Below are 21,851 nucleotides of genomic sequence, written 5' to 3'. Positions count from 1 at the left end.
TGGTCATTTATGGCTTCCTCCACCATCAAGTCCATCCATCTGAAACAAATAACTGGCTAACTAATCGCATACTCGACATGAACTGGTAACCGGACGAGAGGCCGTGGTTCGCTATATAGATTAAGCCGTCTCATCGTCCCCCGGGATAAATATGTAAATCCTATCCTACAAACTGGGCCCTCGGTCCACCAAGGGACCCGATGAACAGCTTTTTTGAGAGCCACGAGCGAAGGTCTTCACTAGTTAGTTTTCTTCCGTGACATCTACATTGATATAATGTAATTTGGGTGCTCCAGAAGTATGCACACCAAGATGTCGCACAACCTGAACCCTAACCGGTAAACACATACTATGTTCAGGTTGTGCACCATCTTGGTGCACATATTTTCTGGAGGTCTGTAATTTGACTATAATTTGCATATATTCTTTGCCTGCAATAAACCTATTCTTTTGCTCCAGTTTGTTAGTATTCTTTACTCTTTAATGTGACTGATAAAAAAATGATAAAAATGCCTTAAAAACAATCCTAGATATGTTGATAAAAGCTTATAAAAGCAGAGCTGCACGCCATAAATTGGGTAGCCAATGTTGAACCGGAAAGAGATTTTTTCAAAAGCATATTAGGTAATCAGACTGTGGTCCAAGTCCCCCACATGGTAGAGAAATTTTACTGGCTCTTCTTCAGTTTTGGATACAACTCACTAAGTTGTTAACCGAGTCCCCAAACGGCACTCCTGTAGTAGATGTACCAGGTTAGAGTTAGGGCATAATTGTATTCAGTTTTCCTTATTTTAGTTCTATTACGATTTCGGGGACTGTTTGTGTAAGCCAAGTGAATATACCTCCTGCCCATAGGTTTCAGTCCCTTTACACAACTTGATGTAAAGTAGGCGAACAAAATTAGTTACCTCCATATTGGTACACATACTTCTGGAGCACCCACCAAACAATGTTTTTCTTCCCGGAATAAACAGAAAGTCCATTCTATTACCTTGCACATTGTTCATCTTCAAATCTTGCTTCATCATTTGCAATTGTTTCATTTTGTCTTCAATGTTCTTCGTCTCCACTGCAGCTCGATCAATTTCTTCTAAACTATGATTGTAATCTTTGCGAAGTTGTTCCAGTTGAGCAGGCTCTTGACTTTGTGTCGTAGGTGATGTGGTTTGAGGTGCAGAAATTGGAATTCCCGTTGTGGTAGTCTGAAAAAGAGTTTTGTTTTTTGTTTGTGTGAGTGGTGGCCTAGGGCAGGGCTACTCAACTATTTTCACCAAAGGTCCGTTTACGAAACTTCAAAATTACTGGGGTCCGGACATTGCAGAAAATTTATTTCATTTAATAAACAAAACGTCAAATGCAATATTAAATGTAATACAAGTACAATGAATGACTCACAAACATGAACATAAATTTCGCACAATGGTACCAGTACGACAAACTGTATAGTCGTGTATTTAAATTGTATCAAAATCATCTGAAACTATAAAACGATGCTTATGCTGCCAAAATAAAGAAGCAGACGTGGTCCAAATTTTATGGTCAAAAGATCTGGATTCGGATCGCAGTCCGCAAGTTGAGTAGCCCTGCTCCAGGGTTGGACATATTTAACCCAGAGCAAAATTTTCATGGCGTAACAAGTAGAAACCAGAATTTGTTTTTCGGTTGTCTGAAAGATAATTTCTTTTTTTAGGGGAGTTCATTATTTTTTTTGTCTGTGTGGCCTTGGGATAGGTGCATTAGGCCCAATGCAAAGATATTTTGTTGTTCTATATCCACATTATATTATTTATAGGAAACGAATTAGTGCTGAGACATGAGATAGTTTCATAAGTTACTGCTCCTAAGTCAGCGATTAACACCAGGTCTGCGGCTCTGGCTCCCGTGAATCCAAGTGATTACAGCAGCTTCTTTCAGAAGCTGTGAGAATTCAATGAAAGGTGGAGGCATATAGCCAATACTTCTCACTGATTACGCATCACAGCAGTGTTACGCACATTACGCAGCAAATTGTAAGTTGCGAGTGATAAAATGGGATTAAGGTGATTCGAGTTTGTCAAAACTTTTTCTTTTGATTTCACAGGTTGTTTCCATTTTGTCATACACTGAATTATTGCATCATTCGTATTTCATTTGGCTTCTTAGTAAGAACTAGCTTATTCAAAAACTGGGTTTGTTGAATTGTGTTATAAATCACCTTATCTGGAGATTCTTTTTCTTTCTTGAAAATATCCCTCCATGTTGGTGACGACTCGGCAGCAAGAACCTGAAAGTATGGAGATTTATATTATTTTCACAAAGTAGGTTCAGGATTCCCTGGAATTTTTCTGTACGGTCAAGAAGTTTCGCAAGTTAATATTTGAATATGAAAGTCTATATTATCATGTGTATATTGTGTGAATATGATCAAACAAACGGGTATGGTACAGGGTGGTCGGTAGAAATTCAGAGAATTTGAAGGTCAGATGAAAATACGAACGAGAATACCGGTCAGAGACCGATCGAAAGTTAGGGGATTCCCAAAAAAAGCGCTGTTACTCCATAGTGACACCTTGTGTCCCATCACTAATTAATTAATACCTCGCTAATTATACGACATAATTCGCCCAAAATCGATAGGCTTCTGGTCCGAGATATGATGAATGCACATGCAAAATCTGGAGCAGATTCAACCTTGCTTTCGTGAGATATCGCGTACATCTAACAGACAGACAGACAAATACCTATCAACATACTTACCGATTAAAATCGATAAGTAATAAATTTGTATAGGTATAGGTTGAATTGCAACAATATCCCACAAGTTGACCTTCAAAACGCTACACGAGCTTTAAACTAATAATAAAACTGTGAACCTCTTTCCAGGGCTTCAATCCTCTTTTTTCTTTCATGCTTTCACCTTGTGGAGACCTATAAACATAATTTGTTCAATTATTTTCCGTTGTGAAATTTGCTCAAAAGTAGCGGACATTAGTAGCCTAATTGAAATCACAAACGCTTAAAAACAAGGGAAATAAATTTAGCAAATGTTTAGCAATACCTACTTCTTCTCTTTGATGTTTCATTATTGTTATAGATCATGGTTTCTCAAACTGGCACCTACACCCCCCCCCCCCCCACCAGATAGAAATCTGGAGGCTAAAGGGCCTAGTAAAAAGGCCCTCACTAGTTGCCATTTGTCATGAGGGGATCAGATCAATCAATTCTCTAGACCAGGGCTACTCAACTGGCGAATCACGGTCTGAAATGGACCTTTCCAGTATTTGATTCGGACCGCGCATAATTCTTTATTTTGGATCATTAGCCCGACTTCGAAGTTTCCTTTTATAAAATCACTTTTATAGTTTTAAATATATATGAAAAGAAGTATAACGCCAGAATAAACAATATTGATTAGCTAATAATCATTAGTCGGTCGATGAAGTGCGTTATTAGGGATGCCGAAATATGATTTCAGGACCCAAATATTTTTGAAGTTTTGTATGCGGATCTTAAAATAGTTGAGTAGCCCTGCTCTAGGGCAGGGGTGTGCAACCTGCAAGTCAAATGCGACCCACAAGGAAATATTGTGCGACCAGCGGTTTTACCCAGTTATTTGTATCTGACCCTCCTGCATTAGGGGTTGCACAACCCTTCGCTAGGTACCATTCACAATGACTGCTCAATTTCAAAGCTGACTGGGATTGCTTGTAATTTTTTCAGTTCTTCAACTGTAGCTATCTTCTGCTTTCAATTTCTGTTTTTTTTTATCATTAAACATTTTGCATAAAAAATACCAGATAGCAATCCAGTGAAAACAAAACTGAAAAAAGTGCAGAGAATCTTTGGAAGTTCAAGAACCACTGATATAAGAAGACATCATAGATGAGATTTTTTTTTCAAGTTGTTCATATATTGTGCAAGAAATGTCCAAAACAGAGCGCTCCAGGAGAGTACCAATATGGAGGTAACTAATTTTGTTCGCCTACTTTACATCAAGTTGTATAAAGGGACTGAAGCCTATGGGCAGGGGATAAATTCACTTGGCTAACACAGGCAGTCCCCGAACTCGTAATAGAACTAAAATAAGGAAAATCGGAATAAAATTATGCCCTAACCCTAACCAGGTACACATACTACAAGAGTACACAAAACAGAGTACAAACCTTTCGCAAAAAACTTCTTCTATAAGCTTGGATTCTTCCTTGACTTGGGGTGCAACAGTCTTCTCCTACAAAAAACAGAAGTTTTTTATTAAATTGCACTGATCATTGAGCAAAAACTGATGCTCCCTTCTGGAGCGCCTCTGTGACAACTGACTGGGTAACTTTTCCAAAACCTAACCCAGACTGGTAACTAGACAAGATGATGGTTCGCCACATGTTTCAGTCGTCTTATTGGCTTCCCCCATGAAAGAAATAAAAAATTTTACCTTCTCCTCTGTGTTATTCTCATCCTCTTCATGGACAGATCCCAGAGATTTTTCGAGACTTTTCATGAATGAAGACAATTCAGCCTTAAAGACAAAACGATCTCCAGGTTAATTTAAAATTTGGATGTTTGAGAGAATTGATAAATTATGCAGTGAAAAGTAACCTTGTCCATCACATAAATGTCATTACTTATCGATTTTAATCTGTAAGTATGTTGATAGGTATTTTTCTGTCTGTCTGTTAGATGCACGCGATATCTCACGAAAGCGAGATTGAATCTGCTCCAGATTTTGCATGTGCCTTCATCTTATCTCGGGACCAGAAGTCTATTCCTTTTTGGCGAATTATGTCGTACAATTAGCAAGTTATTAATTAATTAGTGATGGAGATTAATTAGTGACACAAGGTGTCACTATGGAGTAAGAGTGCTGTTTTTGGGATCCCCTAACTTTTGATTGATAAGTCTTCGGTCTCTGACCGATATTCTCGTTTTAGTCTTTGATAGGTTGATAGGTATTTTTCTGTCTGTCTGTTAGATGCACGCGATATCTCACGAAAGCGAGATTGAATCTGCTCCAGATTTTGCATGTGCCTTCATCTTATCTCGGACCAGAAGTCTATTCCTTTTTGGCGAATTATGTCGTACAATTAGCAAGTTATTAATTAATTAGTGATGGAGATTAATTAGTGACACAAGGTGTCACTATGGAGTAAGAGTGCTGTTTTTGGGATCCCCTAACTTTTGATTGATAAGTCTTCGGTCTCTGACCGATATTCTCGTTTTAGTCGTTGTGTTGTAAATGAAACTTCATCATTCCTCGTTGGTTATAAGGACAGGAATCGATAGAATATGAAATGGGGGTCTGAAATTCAAAAATAGGGGTTGCGGCCAGGGTTGTCCAAAACGAATCGAATATTCGAATGTATTCGAATATCAAGGTATTCGAATACCTTTTCGGCTGATTTTCGGATAATTCCGAATAGTAGCCACTTTTCGCCGTAAACGTGGTGTTTCGTTTTACGGGAATCTTTAAACGACTTTTTAAATCGGCACTTTGATTGTTTATATTCTGTGCGACCGTACGTCGCATAGTGTTGCGACACATTTGCACGTTTGCGTGGGTGGACATTGCCGACATTCGTGTACGAGGCTTTTAATTTACAAATTCATTTCCATTACGTCGAAAAATTGAGAAAGTATGTTTCTTTTATTTCTATGTGGTCTGCCAATCATGATATTTAATCGCAGGCTGGTTATCGTTACTTTAAAGAGAAACACGGCCACCAAGATAAAGTGATTTGTGACCCTTTCGTTTTGCCGATTCAGCAGAACACGACAGGGACAGGAAAACATAGCTGTGAAATAACCCGTGGACGTACAGTGTAGTACTTATCACATTCCAAAATTATTTCAACATTCGGGTTAATAGGTTGTCCAAAATGATTGCCGCTTTACAACTTAAATTTACCGCTCAATTGTTAAAAATAGTTAATTCTGTGAGTATGATTCTACCAAACTAACATGATCTGGTTCTAAACATATGAAATTATTAGCGAATTTTTCTACCCGTCTTATTGGAGGCCTATATGGAAAATCCCCTTTTTTGAGTGCCAAAATTAGACATCGTCCTATTTGCCATGTGGACTCTTTAGCCGGGAAATACGGTATTTATAGCCGTAATTGTTACGATATCCAATAAATTGTCATAAGTTGGAAAAACAAGTCGATTTATTAGAAAATAATTTCAGGCAAATAATTCTGATAACGATAGTTAAAAGTATCGATCCTTTCCAGGATGATTTTTTGTTGCGCAAAATAATCCAATCCATGACTGGTACCAGCATTTAAAATGTCATGCCGTATTAATTTAATTCTGTTCAACGTAACTCATGGTTGTATCGACAATCTGTGGACATAAAATGTGTAGTAAACTGACCGATATTATTAAATATTGATTCCTATTTTCATATTGATAAAATAATGAAAGTATTATTGCCAAATACAACGGGTATTTGTGGACATGAAATACGTGGTAAACTGCCCAATTATAACTAATTTCGGATTCGTGTTTACAAAATAATAAAACTAATAATTCTAAAATGCAACGGCGATCTGTGGCCTTCAAATGTGTGGTAAACTGCCCGATTTACCAACATTTGAGTTATGATAATAGAATTAAATTAACACGGTAAGGCATTTTAAGTAGTGGTATCGGTCATGGATTCGAATATTTTGCGCAGCACAAAATCATCCTAGTAAAAAGTCCATACTTTTAAATACAAACCAATGGCAACCATTATACAAATTAGTTCCCAAGAGCGGGATGAAATATAAATTCTTTTTCCGACTTGTGACAATTTTTCGTGAGTACGAAAATAAGAATCAAAACTAATTATATTCGGCACAATATCACGGCAATCTGTGGACATAAACTGTGTGGCAAACTCGCGATTAATATTAATTTTTGATTCCTATTTTCGTATTTACAAAATACAACGGCGATCTGTGGACTTACAATGTGTGGTAAACTACCCGATTATAAATAGTTTTTGATTCCTATTTTCAAATTTATGAAATAATAAAAGTATTATTACTCAAACACAGGGATGGCCAATTCGAATAAAGTATTCGAATATCTCGTCATTCGAATATCGGAATTAGCGTTCATAAGAATATCGGATATTTGTGTGACGTCACACATTTTCGACGCCGCTTTCAAGACGTTTCCGTTGAATGAAAAAACATTCTCGATAGAAACTTGCGTGGGATTGTTTTTATCGGCGTTTTATTTAGGCTGTAAACGCCTTTGTGTTTGTTATTTTCTCTAAAACGCAAATTTTCCACAAATTTGTTCCACGATAACGATGACAATTATTTTATTTTTGTACCCGCACGGAATTGTGAATCCAGTGAATACGTTCATCGGCGGCGAGTTTCTAAAGACAACGCAAGTTTTTTGATTGAAAAGCGGCAATTTAAAAGACTGAAAATAAAACCGTAAACAATATAAGTTTTATTGAGGCCCGTGACAGTGTAAAAAACACTTTTCTAAGCAGTGAAAATCGCCAAATATCGTGTGCGTCTGGCACACATTATGTTTGGTCGGCGTTTAGAAACATATCGTCACTACTTGAGGGCGGGATTTGCCTGATTATACATTACTTCAAATTTCCGTCGAAAATTTTCGTGTTAACATTATACAAGATTTGAAATTTTTCCCGGGTTGTGTTGATGAAATAAATTTTACTCCGAGATTTTACAACAGATTTATGCATTTTTCGAACGGTTTTATCTTAAAAAATAATCGGAGTGGCAGCATTTCGAGCGGAGTCATTGTTACAAGTACATCTGAAATTTGCCGAATTCGCAAAATACGGATCAAAACAATATATAATCAGGCAGTTTGCCACACATTTTTATTTAATTTATTTATCTAATGTCCGCGAATTGCCATGTTGTATTAGATTGGTGAGGATTTTATTTTGTTGGCGCTACCGCAGGTTTAAGTGACGACAATTAAATTAATAAAGCGAGACATTTTAAATATGCTCGTATCGGGCACGAATTCATTACTTTGCACAACAGAAAAATATATTATATTCGTTGTTATATTATTTGTTGTGAAAGTCGGCTCTTTAACAGGGGGCGTAATCGCGATGATGAATATGTATTTTTAATTTACTGCTAAACGGACTGAAGTTGTACTCTACAAGATTTTATATTAGTAATTGAGATATTTTTAACAGCGATAACGAGTGGACAAGATTGCAAAAATACGTATTAAAGTTAAACACATCAGGCAGTTTATCTCGTACTTTTAGGCCACAGATCGCCGTGGACCAAATAGTAATGTTTTTATTTTGATGTAAGAAGAAGCAACCGCGAGTATATAAAGATATCTTAGAATCTAGTAGTTCTCATGGATCGAATATTTTACGTGACATGATGATCATTATACGCTGAAAAGCACGAGCACGGAATCGCGGTGGCTGTTACAGGGGGAATGGGAATTTCCGATTTTGAGAATCCAGACTGCGCGACTGGCAGTGGTGGTCATCTATCCTCTAACATCTAACTTATTGCTAATTTCAAACATAAACAATATGCTACACATAATAACAATATGGTTCACATAAAATAATATACTGGTAGGCAGTACAATACTCTAGGCTCAATGGTCATCTATCCTCTAACATCTAACTTATTGCTAATTTCAAACATAACAATATGCTACACATAATAACAATATGGTTCACATAAAATAATATACTGGTAGGCAGTACAATACTCTAGGCTCAATGGTCATCTATCCTCTAACATCTAACTTATTGCTAATTTCAAACATAAACAATATGCTACACATAATAACAATATGGTTCACATAAAATAATATACTGGTAGGCAGTACAATACTCTAGGCTCAATGGTCATCTATCCTCTAACATCTAACTTATTGCTAATTTCAAACATAACAATATGCTACACATAATAACAATATGGTTCACATAAAATAATATACTGGTAGGCAGTACAATACTCTAGGCTCAAATTTTAGAATTTGAAAAGGCATAATGGATATTCGTTTGTTTCTTGCTTCATTTGCCTTTATGCCAATAAATTTTATTATTCTTATTACACAATTATCTGAATACAAGTAGTATTTTTGTCAACAGACTTGACTATTATTGTAATATCATGGTACAAATGATAGAAAGCGCAGGACAACTCCTTGGCTATCTTTTCATATGGCCATTTGTACAAAGTGTCCAATTATGATAAACTGACTGACGAGTGATGACTTTGTCACAAGTTGCTATTATTTTTATTGATAGCTATAAACTATCAATCACTTAGTGTACATATACTGTTGGTTTGTAGCTTTATTCTGATATTTCTATTGAAGCTTATTTCCTAGGTTTTAATAAACTAAAACAAAAATGTGTTATTTTCGATTTTAGAATGTATTCGGAATTCCAGATTCGAAAACATTATTTTAGAATGTATTCGGAATAGTTTAGTATTCGGAAATGGCCATCCCTGCCAAACATACAACGGCGATCTGCGGACTTAAAATGTGTGGTAAAGTTCCCAAATATAATTAATTTTTGATTCGTATTTTTGTACTCACGAAAAAATTGTCACAAGTCGGAAAAATACCTCATACTTTATCCCGCTTTTCGACAAATAATTTGGATAATGGTTGGTATTTAAAAGTATGGCCGTTTTACTAGGGTGATTTTGTGTTGCGCAAATATTCAAATCCATCATCGATACCACTATTGTCGTATTAATTTAATTCTGTTAACATGACTCATGGTATATAAAATATATGCTGCAATAATCTGCAAATATGAAATGCCTGGTAATATAGCTAGGTTGTAACTTGTAGATAGCAGTTATTCCATTGCTTATTGTATGGAAATTCCTACATACATTTAGATAAGCTTCAATTAGTGGATTTTATTTTCGAAGTATTCGAAATTTCATATTCGAAAAAAATATTTTCGAATGTATTCGAAATAGTGAACTATTCGGTATTGGCCATCCCTGGTTGCGGCCAAAAAAGTTTTTGGAAACACTGTGCTGGAGGCTTTTGCTTATGGCCCCCAGGGAACTTCTCCGAGGCAGGTGAACCGAAGACCCGATTTGAGGTTATAAATAATGTTTTTTTACCTGCACACTTCTCCGTTTCACTGTTGCCAACTTCTTATTGATGAGCTCCAGGACGTCATCTGCATCCACCATTGTTTTCTTTGTTTTGAAACCAAACGATGGAATCTTTGAAGAGACTTTTGCAGGTTTTTTGAACACTGGTTCAGGCTGAGAATTCTTGTCAAAATCATTGAGTGTTTTTGGATTTAAGAACTCAGTTTTTTCGATTTTTTGTACTGGTTGGCTTCGAGATTGGGGAATGTTTTCAGACTTAGTTTTTGTTAAATTTTTTTCATCATTTAAAATTGTTGGTTGGACTAGTTCTTCTCCCTTATCAAGATTTGCTTCGACATAAAGGGTTCTGATATTTTCTTCTTTTATTTTTGGTTTGGCAGGCTGAATTTTTCCAGAGGAATAACGAGAATAGCTGCAAGAAATTGTTTTGCCTCTTGCGTTTGATGAAGGTATTCCAACTTTCTTGGTTTGTGTTGCTGTCGGCTTCTGTAGACTTTGGAGTTTATTGACTTGTGCGACTGGTTTGAGTCTTGAAATTGACTTCCTGGGGTTCGTAACCTTTGGCATTTGACCTTTTGGTTGTGGTTGTGTTGGAGACTGGTTTTCGTCATCGGAGAAGGTCAATGTTGTTGCTATGTTCGCCTAAAAATATAAATACAAAAAAATTTGTTCATCGAGAATAAAATCGAATTGTTTTAATGTGACACTCATTAAAATCTTTTGCTATAAATAAGGCTCAATACAAGTAGCTTACCAATATCTAACGATATGCAAGGGGCTACTATTTTTTAAAAAGAGCGAAATCTTTTCGTTTCGGCATTTTCTACTCAATTTATTACACCATGGGTTGGATGGTGGACACAGGATTTTAAATTGTAGTACAAAGTTGGGTTAAAATTAATGCTTTGACTGCTAGCAGTTAAACTGTTAGTAGTACTCTATATGAAGTGGTGTTTCCCAACCGGAGAGATACGCACAACCTGAACATAGTATGTGTACCAGGTTAGGGTTCAGGTTGTGCGCCATCTTGGTGCACATACTTCGGGGGCGCCGGATTTGGTGTAGTTATGATATTGTTATTAGGGTTATCAGAGTCAATCAAATTCAAATTGACATATCGCTAGCACACATCGGATTGTTTTAAAATTGAACAAGAAAATGGCTTTAATGCATAGTCAGAAAGGAATAAAGAATTTCAAATGGGAAACGGAAGAAATTTATTGGAAAACAAATACTCACATTGGCTCTTGGTGATTCATTCACCTTAGGTACTCTGAATACATCATCCACAAGACAAGCTGAAAAGGTTTATTGAAATTTGATTGAAATTATGTCTTTACTAATTAATTGATTATTTGTTTACTTCTTCGAGTGCAATGCTTGTTGGTTATTTATTATTAAATGTGGCGCAAAAATATAACTGATGGAAACATGTTGAAAGCAAAATTTGTATTTTTTAAATAAAGAGCAGAAGAGCGCAGAGTGTTTAGAGTTTTTGGATGGAGATCATAAAAGTTTGAGATTCATACAATCTGTTCATAAACGGTAAATGCATTTGATTATGTGTGATTATCTAAAACAGTGGTTCTCAAACTTTTTGGGCCGCGCCCCATTTTTGGAATTTGTCGAGACTCATGCATCAGCTCAAAAATAACAAACTAACAATAAGCTACAAATAACAGATAGTAAGTAAATATTCAAAATGAAAACATAGGGCGGAAAAAATCAAATCTAACAAATATTTTTATTTTTAATCAGCTTCACACGCCGCTCAAAAAGTTGTCTACGCCGCACTGATCTTACATAAAACTTACATTTCCCTGGAGTTTTTCTTATAGATCGTTTCACTCTCACTGCAGGTGAATTAGCATAAGGGTTCGGCGACGAAGGTAGTCTCAAAGCTGGAGATGCAGCAATGTTCTGCTGGTGTGGTTTACTTGAGAGAATTCTTCGAGCCTTAGAAAAAGTATAGTATAAAAATGATTGAAAATATTCAAAATTTGAACACAAATTAGACTGTAATGAGATGTCGGTGTTATTTACAACAGGGTGGTCCAAACCCTGGCACGTGGGCCGCACAAGTTTAGCGTTCATTAAACCATTGGCAAATATTTGTATATATTGGCAGAACTTTTTTTCTTTAGCTATTTCAACTTGGGTTGGGATCCTAAGATTGAATCCCTTTTCCTATTCTTGATGTCGGGAATGATATACCTTCGGCCCTGTAAGCCTGTCTAGCCTATTATCTGGAACTGAAACTCAGCAAAGTAATTGCCCACCCCTGAACCATCTGTATTAATCATTTTGAAGTTGTGTTGCCCAAACGATCAGTTACTGTGATTTCAGTGATGCTTGTAGATCAAAAAAGGCTCAACTTGCCCAAGGCTTTTTCGAATCAGCATTATTGAGTGATGCAAAGCTAGATTTTTCATTCACTCAGTGAAAAAATTGTTGCTTTTTCAGTGGTGGTTTATATATTAAATAAATCTCAACTTACTGATGACATTCTCAAATCTTTTTCTGTTTTCTTCTGAACAACTGGAGATGATTCATCTGCGAATTCAACCTTCTTTGGCTGGTTTGGTTTTACTAGAATGATATAAAAGGATTATTATTGCAAGCAACAATATGTCACTAATGTCAGTAAATAGGGACGCAAAAATTTCAGACATATGTGTGTCTAGCATCCTCCCTTATGCATCAGCTATGAGATAGGTTTCAGACATTTATCCTAGGGGAGATGGAAGCTGGTTTAATCATATGGCAAACTGCGACCTCTCGTACGATTACCAGTCCATGCAGGGTAAGGTTGAACAGTTATTTGTTTTTGGAAGCACGGACTTGATGGTGGAGGAAGCCATAACCGACCAGCGGTTACGTGAATCACCCTAAGGTGACGAGGAGTCTGGCAATCCTCTCACATATAACTATCCCCGCATGGGATTCGAACCTGCAAATCCACCCAGGGCAATCAGAGGTGCAATGGCTGGTGTATACCTAGCACAATGCGCCAAACCGCCGAGCTATAGTTCCTCCTACAAAACTCCCCCCTCTATAACTACAAGAGACATGGAATGAGTATCAAACTGAAATACCTGAAGTTCTCATTGAATTCCTCACAGGTGGAACCGTGGGCCTGATCGTATCTTCTTGATGCTTCTGTGAATATCTTCGTTCGATAAAAGTGAACAATGAATTACGAACTCCTGATTGTCGGACCACGCTTGATCGAGGATTCATGAATGATGATCGGCCTAAGATAAAAAAGATGATGCTTTTATGCAAGACATAGGATACCCATGGAGAGGAAAGTCAATAAGACGACTTAATCATATGTCGAACCATGGCCTCTTGGCCGACTACCAGTCCATGTCGGGTATGGGATTAGTTAGCCAGTTTTTGTATTCGAAAGCATGAACTTGATGGTGGAGGGAGCCGTAATCGACCAGCGGTTACGTGAACCACCCTTCTGTGGGTAATCAGAGGTGTGGTGGCGAGTGTATTCCTTAACGCTACAACCACACACATTGTGGCCTTGTGGTCAAAGCGACGGGTTAAACAATGTCGGCATTACAGATCACAACTCACTGGTCCCATGCAGTGGCATTTCTAGGATGTGGCATGGCAACATTAGGATAGGCAATAAAAGTCGGTCGCGAACCGAAAAGGAATGACAGCTACGAATAATCTTGATAGCAACCACTCACTAGATCTGTTACTAGTCGTTTGTGTACTTGCTATAATTGAGCTAGCTTTGCATGAGTTCGGCCCAAATGGTTCCCAAACTGTGCGCTCAAGTCTAACAAATATTTTTATTTTTGATTAGCTTTATGTCCCCTAAGGGCTGCTCTAACCAAAAATAAATCTCACTTACCAGTTGTTGAAGTTCGGGCCACCACTCTTCCTGGCACCATACTAACACGAGATGAAAGAATAGAAGATCGAACATCAGATGTTCTATTGATCGGAACTCTTCTACAAAGAGAAGGTCGACCTCCAGCCAGAAGGAATTCATCCGCTGACTTGCCCTGTGACAAAAATTCGAAATCTAGATTGAAGAGATTTTGCTTTTTTGCTTGAGCTAATAACTCTACAGAGAAACCAGAATTTTGATGAACAATGCTTTAGATGAGCAAACCTTTATTAGTCTGCTGAGAACACTTAGTAATCAATGCTTTACCAGTTTCAACCTATGATAAATTGATGTGTATAATACAGAGAAAAATGCTTTTTCATTACATCATGAAATAGGTGTTCTGAACTTCCCTGGCTATGCCCCTGCCAAGAGTTCAGTCATGAATCATCCCAATCTTGAGTTGAGTCAATCACTGAGCTAAGTCCCACTGATAGTGGCAGTAGAATGATGTCAAATCTTGAGTCATCCAATTTAGATACCTCTGGTCACTTCAAGACTCAAATAAATTCACCTCTGCAAGTTGAGTTTTCTGCAGTAAATCTGAACTGACTCCTTCATCATTCAAGATACTGGCAAGAGCATCAGGATCTGATTTGAACTCGAAATCTGAAAAATATCAAAAGTTCCAGTTCCAGTATAAGGTTCTCTCGTAATGTGTGTACCAGGTTATGGTTAGGCCATCATTTTATTCCGATTTTCCTCATTTTAGTTCTATTACGAGTGGGGCTGTCCAAAATCGAATAATTTTTTGATTCGAATCGAATATTTTCGCCGAATCGAACCGAATAATCGAATATTATTGCGCAATATTAAATCTATCTCTATTATACAATAAACGCCTGCCCTTCGATGTTGTGGTAACGTATGTGCAGTTACATCTTACTTACTGCTGGTATTTTGCAATACAATGTTTTCAGATTTATGAGAGGAGATCACACGTTTGTATGAACTGGTCAAAAAAATTGGAGGACTCCAAAATTTGGGTCTCGACAACTGTGTTAAGAGTGTTAAGAGTAAAAATTGCACTATTCAAAAATTGCAATCTCAATTTTGATGGATTCAGTTTTAATAGGACATGTAAAGCCTGTAAATGCTATTTTAATCCTATTCACTAGTCTTATGTTTTTTTGTGTAAATTTCAGCAAAATAATAACAGCCATCAATATAGATAAAACTGTTGCTAAAGTTCAAAATTGCATTTAAAATTTCCAAGCTAGTTTGATGACAATATTATTTGACGACTATAATGTTGTTAGTGTACAACAGCCATCAAAATGCAAGAGTGCAATTATTTGTCTTGGTATATAGATGGATAATACAGTTATGCCATCATAAGAAAATACAAATTCTATTCAAAGAAGGTATTGCCATCATAAGGATCCCAAAACACCTGTTTCAGCTTTGAGTTGCCTGTACCATGTTCCTGTGATAACTAACTCAACAGCTTCAAATCGATTCAATTTATAGAACTATCGTTTTCTAAATTGTCTCCTTTTTCTCCTTGTTCTCTCTCAAAAACGTCATGACCAATTATACCTTGTTATGATGACCATGCATGAAATGGCTAATCATGTGCCACCGGGCGGGCATTAGTAATGACATTTTTATCACAAAATGAAGGCGAGAGAAATATCGGGAAACCAATTAAGCCGGGAGCGAGAGTGGTCTGAGCTCGGAGCGCCGCTGCTTGCCCGATGAAAAACATCCCGTAAAGGTGGTTTCCGCTTTATATACAGGTACCTAATTTTAGCGATTCGAAAATTAGCCGAAAAACGATTCGAATAATTTGCGATTCGATTCGATTTCGAATATTTGGTTCGCTTGGACAGTCCTAATTACGAGTCCGGAGACTGTCTGTGTTAGCCAAGTGAATATACCCCCCACCCATAGGCACCCGTCCCTTTACACAACCTGATGAAAAATAGGCGAACAAAACCAGTTACCTCCATATTGGTACATTCTGGAGCGCCCAGTATATTATCCTTTGATTTAACGATTATTGGGTAAAGATTTTAAAGTTAGACATACAACAAGCTGTATACAGGTAAGCAAGCAAGAATTCCAACATTTTTTATGGTAGTTGTTGCTTTTTTTTACAATTCAGGTATATTCTTGATTGGAAGATTACCATATATCCTCGCATATGAGCAGCGTTTAAAACTCAAAAAAAAAATGTTGCAAAACTAAGAGGTCGCCTTATACGCGCATAAGCCTGATAGCATTGCAACCATTTGCTGTGATGGGTGCGTACAACCTGTTACGGTTTGTGGGTCGGCTTATATGTGGGGGTATACAGTAATAGTTTGATAAATACAGCTGGCACAGGTGGCAATCACTAGCAAATGTTAGTTTAAAAATTTCAACTCATAAATGGTGACAAAATGATCAGTTTTCGCAATACCCAGCGACAGAGACCCGAAGCCCACAAACATACCATTTATAAATTGTGAAGAGAAATTGTCAGCTTGCATCTCCTTTATGCTTACTTGTGAGTTTTCTATACTTTGTAAAGTTTTCCTTTCGGGTATTGATTTCTGGAATTCAAAATATTCATGATGATATAAGTGAAGATGGTATGTATTAGTAATAGCTTTCACCTAATTTTTTCACTCAAATATAGTCACATTAAATCATTTCAGATTAATTTGTAATCTGTATTATAAAATTATAAATTATATAGTCGCCTTTATTCGATTACATGGATCATCTTACTGTGGCAGAAACCCTAAATCAGGGCTGTCTGTTGATCTGCACTTCTGGCCCGGCCCGCACTTCAGCAAACCGTTAAATTCCACAAAAAAATGTCAGCGTACCTAGTAACTACAGTGACCAGGATACCAAAACTCCCAGTTCATTTTGAGAGCTGCGCGTCCTTGAGTGAGTAGCATAGGGCGGCGAATATTAAATTCTATTCATTGAAATTCTTAAGGTTTCCAAAGTTTATGGATTGAAAAAATGAAAAATGTCTCGTTCGAAAGAAGATTTACTTTTGCTGGGGGGTTGCGACCTTGTCATTTTTATTTTCAAGGTAGTTTATGAGATAATGGTGAAAAATTGCAAAAAAACATAAATTTCTCAATATTGTCGCTAATGCCATGGAAACAAAAAACCAATACGGACATTTCGTGAAACGCACATTACTAGGGTGACAGCATAACTCATGTAGAAAACTTCAGATTGGCCCAACAATATAGTCACTACAGCTAAACACACAGAGTGAACGACTGCGAACAAGGATCCCTAGAGTTGAGATCCAAAAATCTACTTTGAACTTCTCAAATGAAAATATTTCGACTTGAATGATTTCAAGATTTCCAAAACAAGTTTCGATTTCAACTCTGAAAAATTCGAAACCACAACCCAAAAAAACATTACAAAAATGCAAAAATAACAGATTATGGTTGAACCGCTCGGAGATCAATAGTAATAGTCTGTACACCTCCACAGGTATAATACACTTGGTGGACTGGATTTTAGAAAAAAATTTGAACTATATAAAAATGATGTTTGTTTCAGAACAGTCAAAGAACATTAATAAACAGTCACTGAGTCTTACTGGCATTCAGGAGAGTAGCCAGAAATTTTCAGAGAGGCAGAATTCTAAAATTCCTAATTGTCAGGTTAGACTTTATTATTAAAATAAATTGTACAAGGCTGATTTGTATTTTATTCTCACCTTTTCTTGACTCGATGGATCTTTGAATCTCACTGATTTACGTAAACTCAATCTGGATGAATTGGAAGCTAAAAAAACAAAATAGTCGATTGTTAAAGAAATTATTATAGTACATTATATTTATATATTATACTTCTTGATTAGAAAAAGCCCCATGGAAAATAGAAACGCCAATATTTGTATAACATGGTGGAATATTTAACCATTTATCTTTATTTAGTGAAGCAGTTTCCAAAGGTGCGCAATGAAAATTAACAGAATTGTGTTAAACATAACTAAAATATGATTGAATATTTTACATATTGCATTTATCATAAATGTTTTATTGTTTCTTATTTTAAATGTATATGAATATAATAATAAATTCATTTCATCTTTCTATGTCACTTCCTTTCTGTTACCTACCGTCTGCCTTCATTGTTATGTAACAATAAAGATAGACAATATCTGCTGCAATTTCGTGAACTGCTATCCATTTATTTGCAGAACCGAGTTCAGCAAATATGAGTGGTTTTTTAGCATTCACAAAATAAGTTTGAGAGCCCCTGATATAGTACTAATTAGGAATTGATTGGATTCAGCCTATTCTATATTCTTATTTTTATCAGATTACCTTTATTCTGAAAAACATTCTGAACAATTCCAGAAACAACCTTTCTTTCCTTCGATTTTAGTTTTAAGATTTTACTTCCATAAGTTGTTGAAAGAGGCAATCCTGATTTCCTGTAAAATTTGAATACAACTTATTTATAAAGCAGAAAAGTGATGCTGCTCAGCGAACAGCAAGAGAATACTGTTCAGAACTAATCTATAATAAAATTTTAATCCCGCTTTTCATCGAAACAGAGTTAAATACCTTCACTTAGGTATAATCGGGCCTCATTCACTGTCTGGTATAGTGTCATTTTGGACGATCGTAATTATAGTTTGGCAAGCCCTATAATAACATATGCAAAATTCGTTATGCTACGCCCACTGGAAGTACTTGTGGTACTGAACTATATATACTAGACCCCTCATTCACACCTAGGGACCTATTACAGTACAGCGCACTATACAGATCGGGTGACATTGTCCCGTTTCAGATTCAGAAACTCATTTTACAGATGATCAGACACCCCTCCTTTGGGAGACGTCTGGACACTGTTGTCCCTCAATATCGGTAATATTACAGTATAATGGAGTTACGCAAAATACTACAGAAAAGTGCAATCTAATAACGTCATCATTGAAAATTCCTTGGGAAAAAATAATCCGATTTACCAAAGGAGAATTTTTTTTACCGTGGCATTCGAGAGTTCTTAGAAAAAACGGCAATTTTGATCATGTGACAGCCGCGATTAATTAAATTATTATTGAGACAGGCATGGCGCGATATGAAGCATCTGACGTGTCCCCAGACGGACCTCGTTTGTGAAACACATAGAGTGTTTGTTTTATTGAGCCAAATGGAGGGAAATTCTTGGAATTTGGATAGTGTGCTGTACTGTATTAAGCGTACAATAACCTTGACTTATGCTGTTAGTGTGACATCATTCCAACTAATAATACTTCATTTATTTCTCGACATAAATATTTCCAGTCCCTTAAAATTTTCTCAGAAAACTATATTTCAGACCAAAAATTTTAGCAACATTCTTATTTCATACAATTTGGGAATGCACACTGTCACAAATACTGAAATAAATTTCTGTAACGTTTCGACTGATCGAAATCCAGAAATTTTTGTTGTGAAGGAGTCGCCAGACTGTCTCGTAAAAGAGGGATTGGCATTCACTGGTATAATTAATGTCTTTAAATGTGGGGTTTAATTAATCTCAGAACCGAGAACTGTGCCGTGCTATGAAGTAGGGCTACTAAACTTGCGGACCGCGGTCCGAATCCGGACCTTTCGACCATAAAATTTGGACCGCTCTGCTTGTTTATTTTGGCTGCATAAGCATCGTTTTATAGTTTTAGGTGATTTTGATACAATTTAAATACACAGCTATTACAGCTTGCCGTACTGGTACCGATGTGCGATATTTGTGTCCATATTTGCGAGCCAATCATTGCTCTTGTATTTAATTCAATATTGCATTTGAAGTTTCGTTTATTTGATGAAATAAATTTTCTGTAATGTCCGGACCCCAGCAATTTTGAAGTTTTGTGAATGGACCTTTGGGGTGAAAATAGTTGAGTAGCCCTGCTATAAAGTACGAAAATACAATACTGACCAGACCCAAATATACAAGAATTCTGTACCTTGCAATGAGAGATTTCCTTCCATTGTTCTCAGGTCTTGGAAGTCGAGTTGTACCACTGGAAACAGAAAAAATAATTGAAGTTGAAAAAAAACTCTTACACCAAAAATATATATTTTTGTATTTAAGATTGAAATAAAAAATCCCATCCAACTTTTGAAAATACAGTTGACATACACTGTCTGGCTGTATCATTGGAATACTTTGAATTTCAAGTATGGTAAGGTACCGTAGTTTGGAGGATTAGAATCAATAATATTTTACCAGTCCGCTTTCATATTTAGTGCAATTTGATTTGAATCTACTGGCCTAGGCCATGTAGCCATGAGTCTGTGAGTGCAAAACAATATACCGGCACCTGTCAGACTGTACAACTTATTTCGGCAAGGTTACCGGTACCTACCTCTTTGGCTTCATTATATCCTGAATATACACTCTTGAATAATTACGACTTTCTGCAAAGCGACCACAATATTTTGCTTTAAAGCGAATTCGAAAAGGTAATTCCCCTTTAATACACCAATCAAAAAGCGCTATCTAACTGCGGCGTTAGTGAAGCGAAACGGGTTCATAGTTTGTATTTCAACATTCGACCCCGTTTATTTATTTATTTCAGACATTGAATATTGAAAAGTCCAAATATGATGCGAAAAATAAAAACTAAAATTGATTTGACAATAACAAAAGAACATTAATATCTAATAAAAGATCTACCTATAGTGTCACCTATGGACCTTTCCCCGAGCCTCGACTTCCTTGTTTACTTTGTGACATTGGTCAATCAGCAAGATGCAAAAAGTGACGTAACAATGTCCCCTTTTGGCATCCGCTCAGACACTTTAGTCACTCAGACAGATTTTCAAGCGTGGTTGTAAACATTACCTCGTTTTCGCGTTTTTGAACTTTATTCGTTAGTTTTCAGTTTTGTTTCGGAAACTTAAATAAAATTCAGATAATTCAATGATCACTCTGTCTTTCTAGGAGTTTTAATTTAATTGCAGTAATAAAAATTAGTGTAGAAATAGCTGTGTTACCCTAGCCTGAAACTCTTTACCGGTACTTTTAAAAAACAGATTGTTGTGTGCGATGAATCATAATGATGGTTTGAAACACATACCCCATTTTACAGGCGCCAACTCGCAAAAGCACTCCTAAAATAGCCCTGAAAATTTTGCAATGCTAAAGTATAGGAAGAATTTTCCGGGGGTCAAAGGTCGGGGAAAGGTCCATGGTGCCACCAAAGTGACTATATTAATAGTTACTTTGAGTGCCACAGGGTCGTAGAAAATTCCAGTGCAAATGCCACAAAAAAGTCGATTTATAACAAAATTACGAATATTTATTTCGATTTTATGTGCTGTGCACAGTGCGATGGCATTTTAGGATTGTTTTCAAAGTTTTATGAGAATGTATGCAAGAGTAGTCTCTTTTTTATCACGCATCAAACTCAACTAATTTATTGCTTGGCTCGACGGTGTGGCGCATCGTGCTAAGCGTCAGAAATATGCTCGCCACGCATTTCTGATCACCATGCGTGGGTTCGCAGGTTCGAGTCCCATTTGGGGATAGTTATGTGCGAGGACTAGTTACGAACAAAAGGCTGTGGTTCGCCATATGATTAAACTGTCTTAACGACTTTCCGGTAAATCCAATCCTATAAAAGAAGTCGAAATATTCTACCTTGAAAAGCGTTCTAAAAGAAGGCCCGACCCCACAGTCGTTATACAATGTTCTGTTTCTACAGTCCAAATATATTCGATCTTTCTGTTCTATTACCAACGTGTTTTTGCGTTCTTCAAAGCTTTCTAATTTGGATGAGATGTCGGGACTGATGGCGATATGAATTCACCTCGACCATTGGCGGAAAGAAAAAAACAAGATGGTGGCGATTCGAATAATTTACTATTCGAAATGCCTAGCCCCAGTGACTACTTACCCC

General features: G+C 36.7%; 1 protein-coding gene across 1 annotated transcript in view; it reads right to left on the bottom strand.

Moving 5' to 3' along the window:
* Positions 1-20,384, bottom strand: part of LOC120334895 (uncharacterized) — a 28,743-nt gene extending 8,359 nt beyond the window's left edge. Inside the window, exons 1-17 of the mRNA XM_078113297.1 lie at positions 20,316-20,384; positions 19,914-19,970; positions 18,283-18,392; positions 17,670-17,737; positions 16,428-16,527; positions 14,505-14,599; positions 13,952-14,105; positions 13,173-13,331; positions 12,575-12,666; positions 11,892-12,033; positions 11,317-11,375; positions 10,084-10,719; positions 4,409-4,492; positions 4,143-4,207; positions 2,853-2,907; positions 2,195-2,263; positions 992-1,202 (exon numbers count right to left, since the gene is read on the bottom strand). Of these exons, the coding sequence (XP_077969423.1) occupies positions 992-1,202; positions 2,195-2,263; positions 2,853-2,907; positions 4,143-4,207; positions 4,409-4,492; positions 10,084-10,719; positions 11,317-11,375; positions 11,892-12,033; positions 12,575-12,666; positions 13,173-13,331; positions 13,952-14,105; positions 14,505-14,599; positions 16,428-16,527; positions 17,670-17,737; positions 18,283-18,392; positions 19,914-19,970; positions 20,316-20,329 (2,170 nt within the window). The 5' untranslated portion in view covers positions 20,330-20,384. The remainder of the gene's footprint in view (positions 1-991; positions 1,203-2,194; positions 2,264-2,852; positions 2,908-4,142; positions 4,208-4,408; positions 4,493-10,083; positions 10,720-11,316; positions 11,376-11,891; positions 12,034-12,574; positions 12,667-13,172; positions 13,332-13,951; positions 14,106-14,504; positions 14,600-16,427; positions 16,528-17,669; positions 17,738-18,282; positions 18,393-19,913; positions 19,971-20,315) is intronic.
* Positions 20,385-21,851: the final 1,467 nt, after the last annotated feature.

This window comes from Styela clava, chromosome 1 (genome assembly GCF_964204865.1).
Source record: "Styela clava chromosome 1, kaStyClav1.hap1.2, whole genome shotgun sequence".
NCBI classification, from domain to species: Eukaryota; Metazoa; Chordata; class Ascidiacea; order Stolidobranchia; family Styelidae; genus Styela; species Styela clava.
The sequence above is the reverse complement of the archived record's forward strand: the minus strand, read 5'-3'. Positions and strand labels throughout refer to the sequence as shown.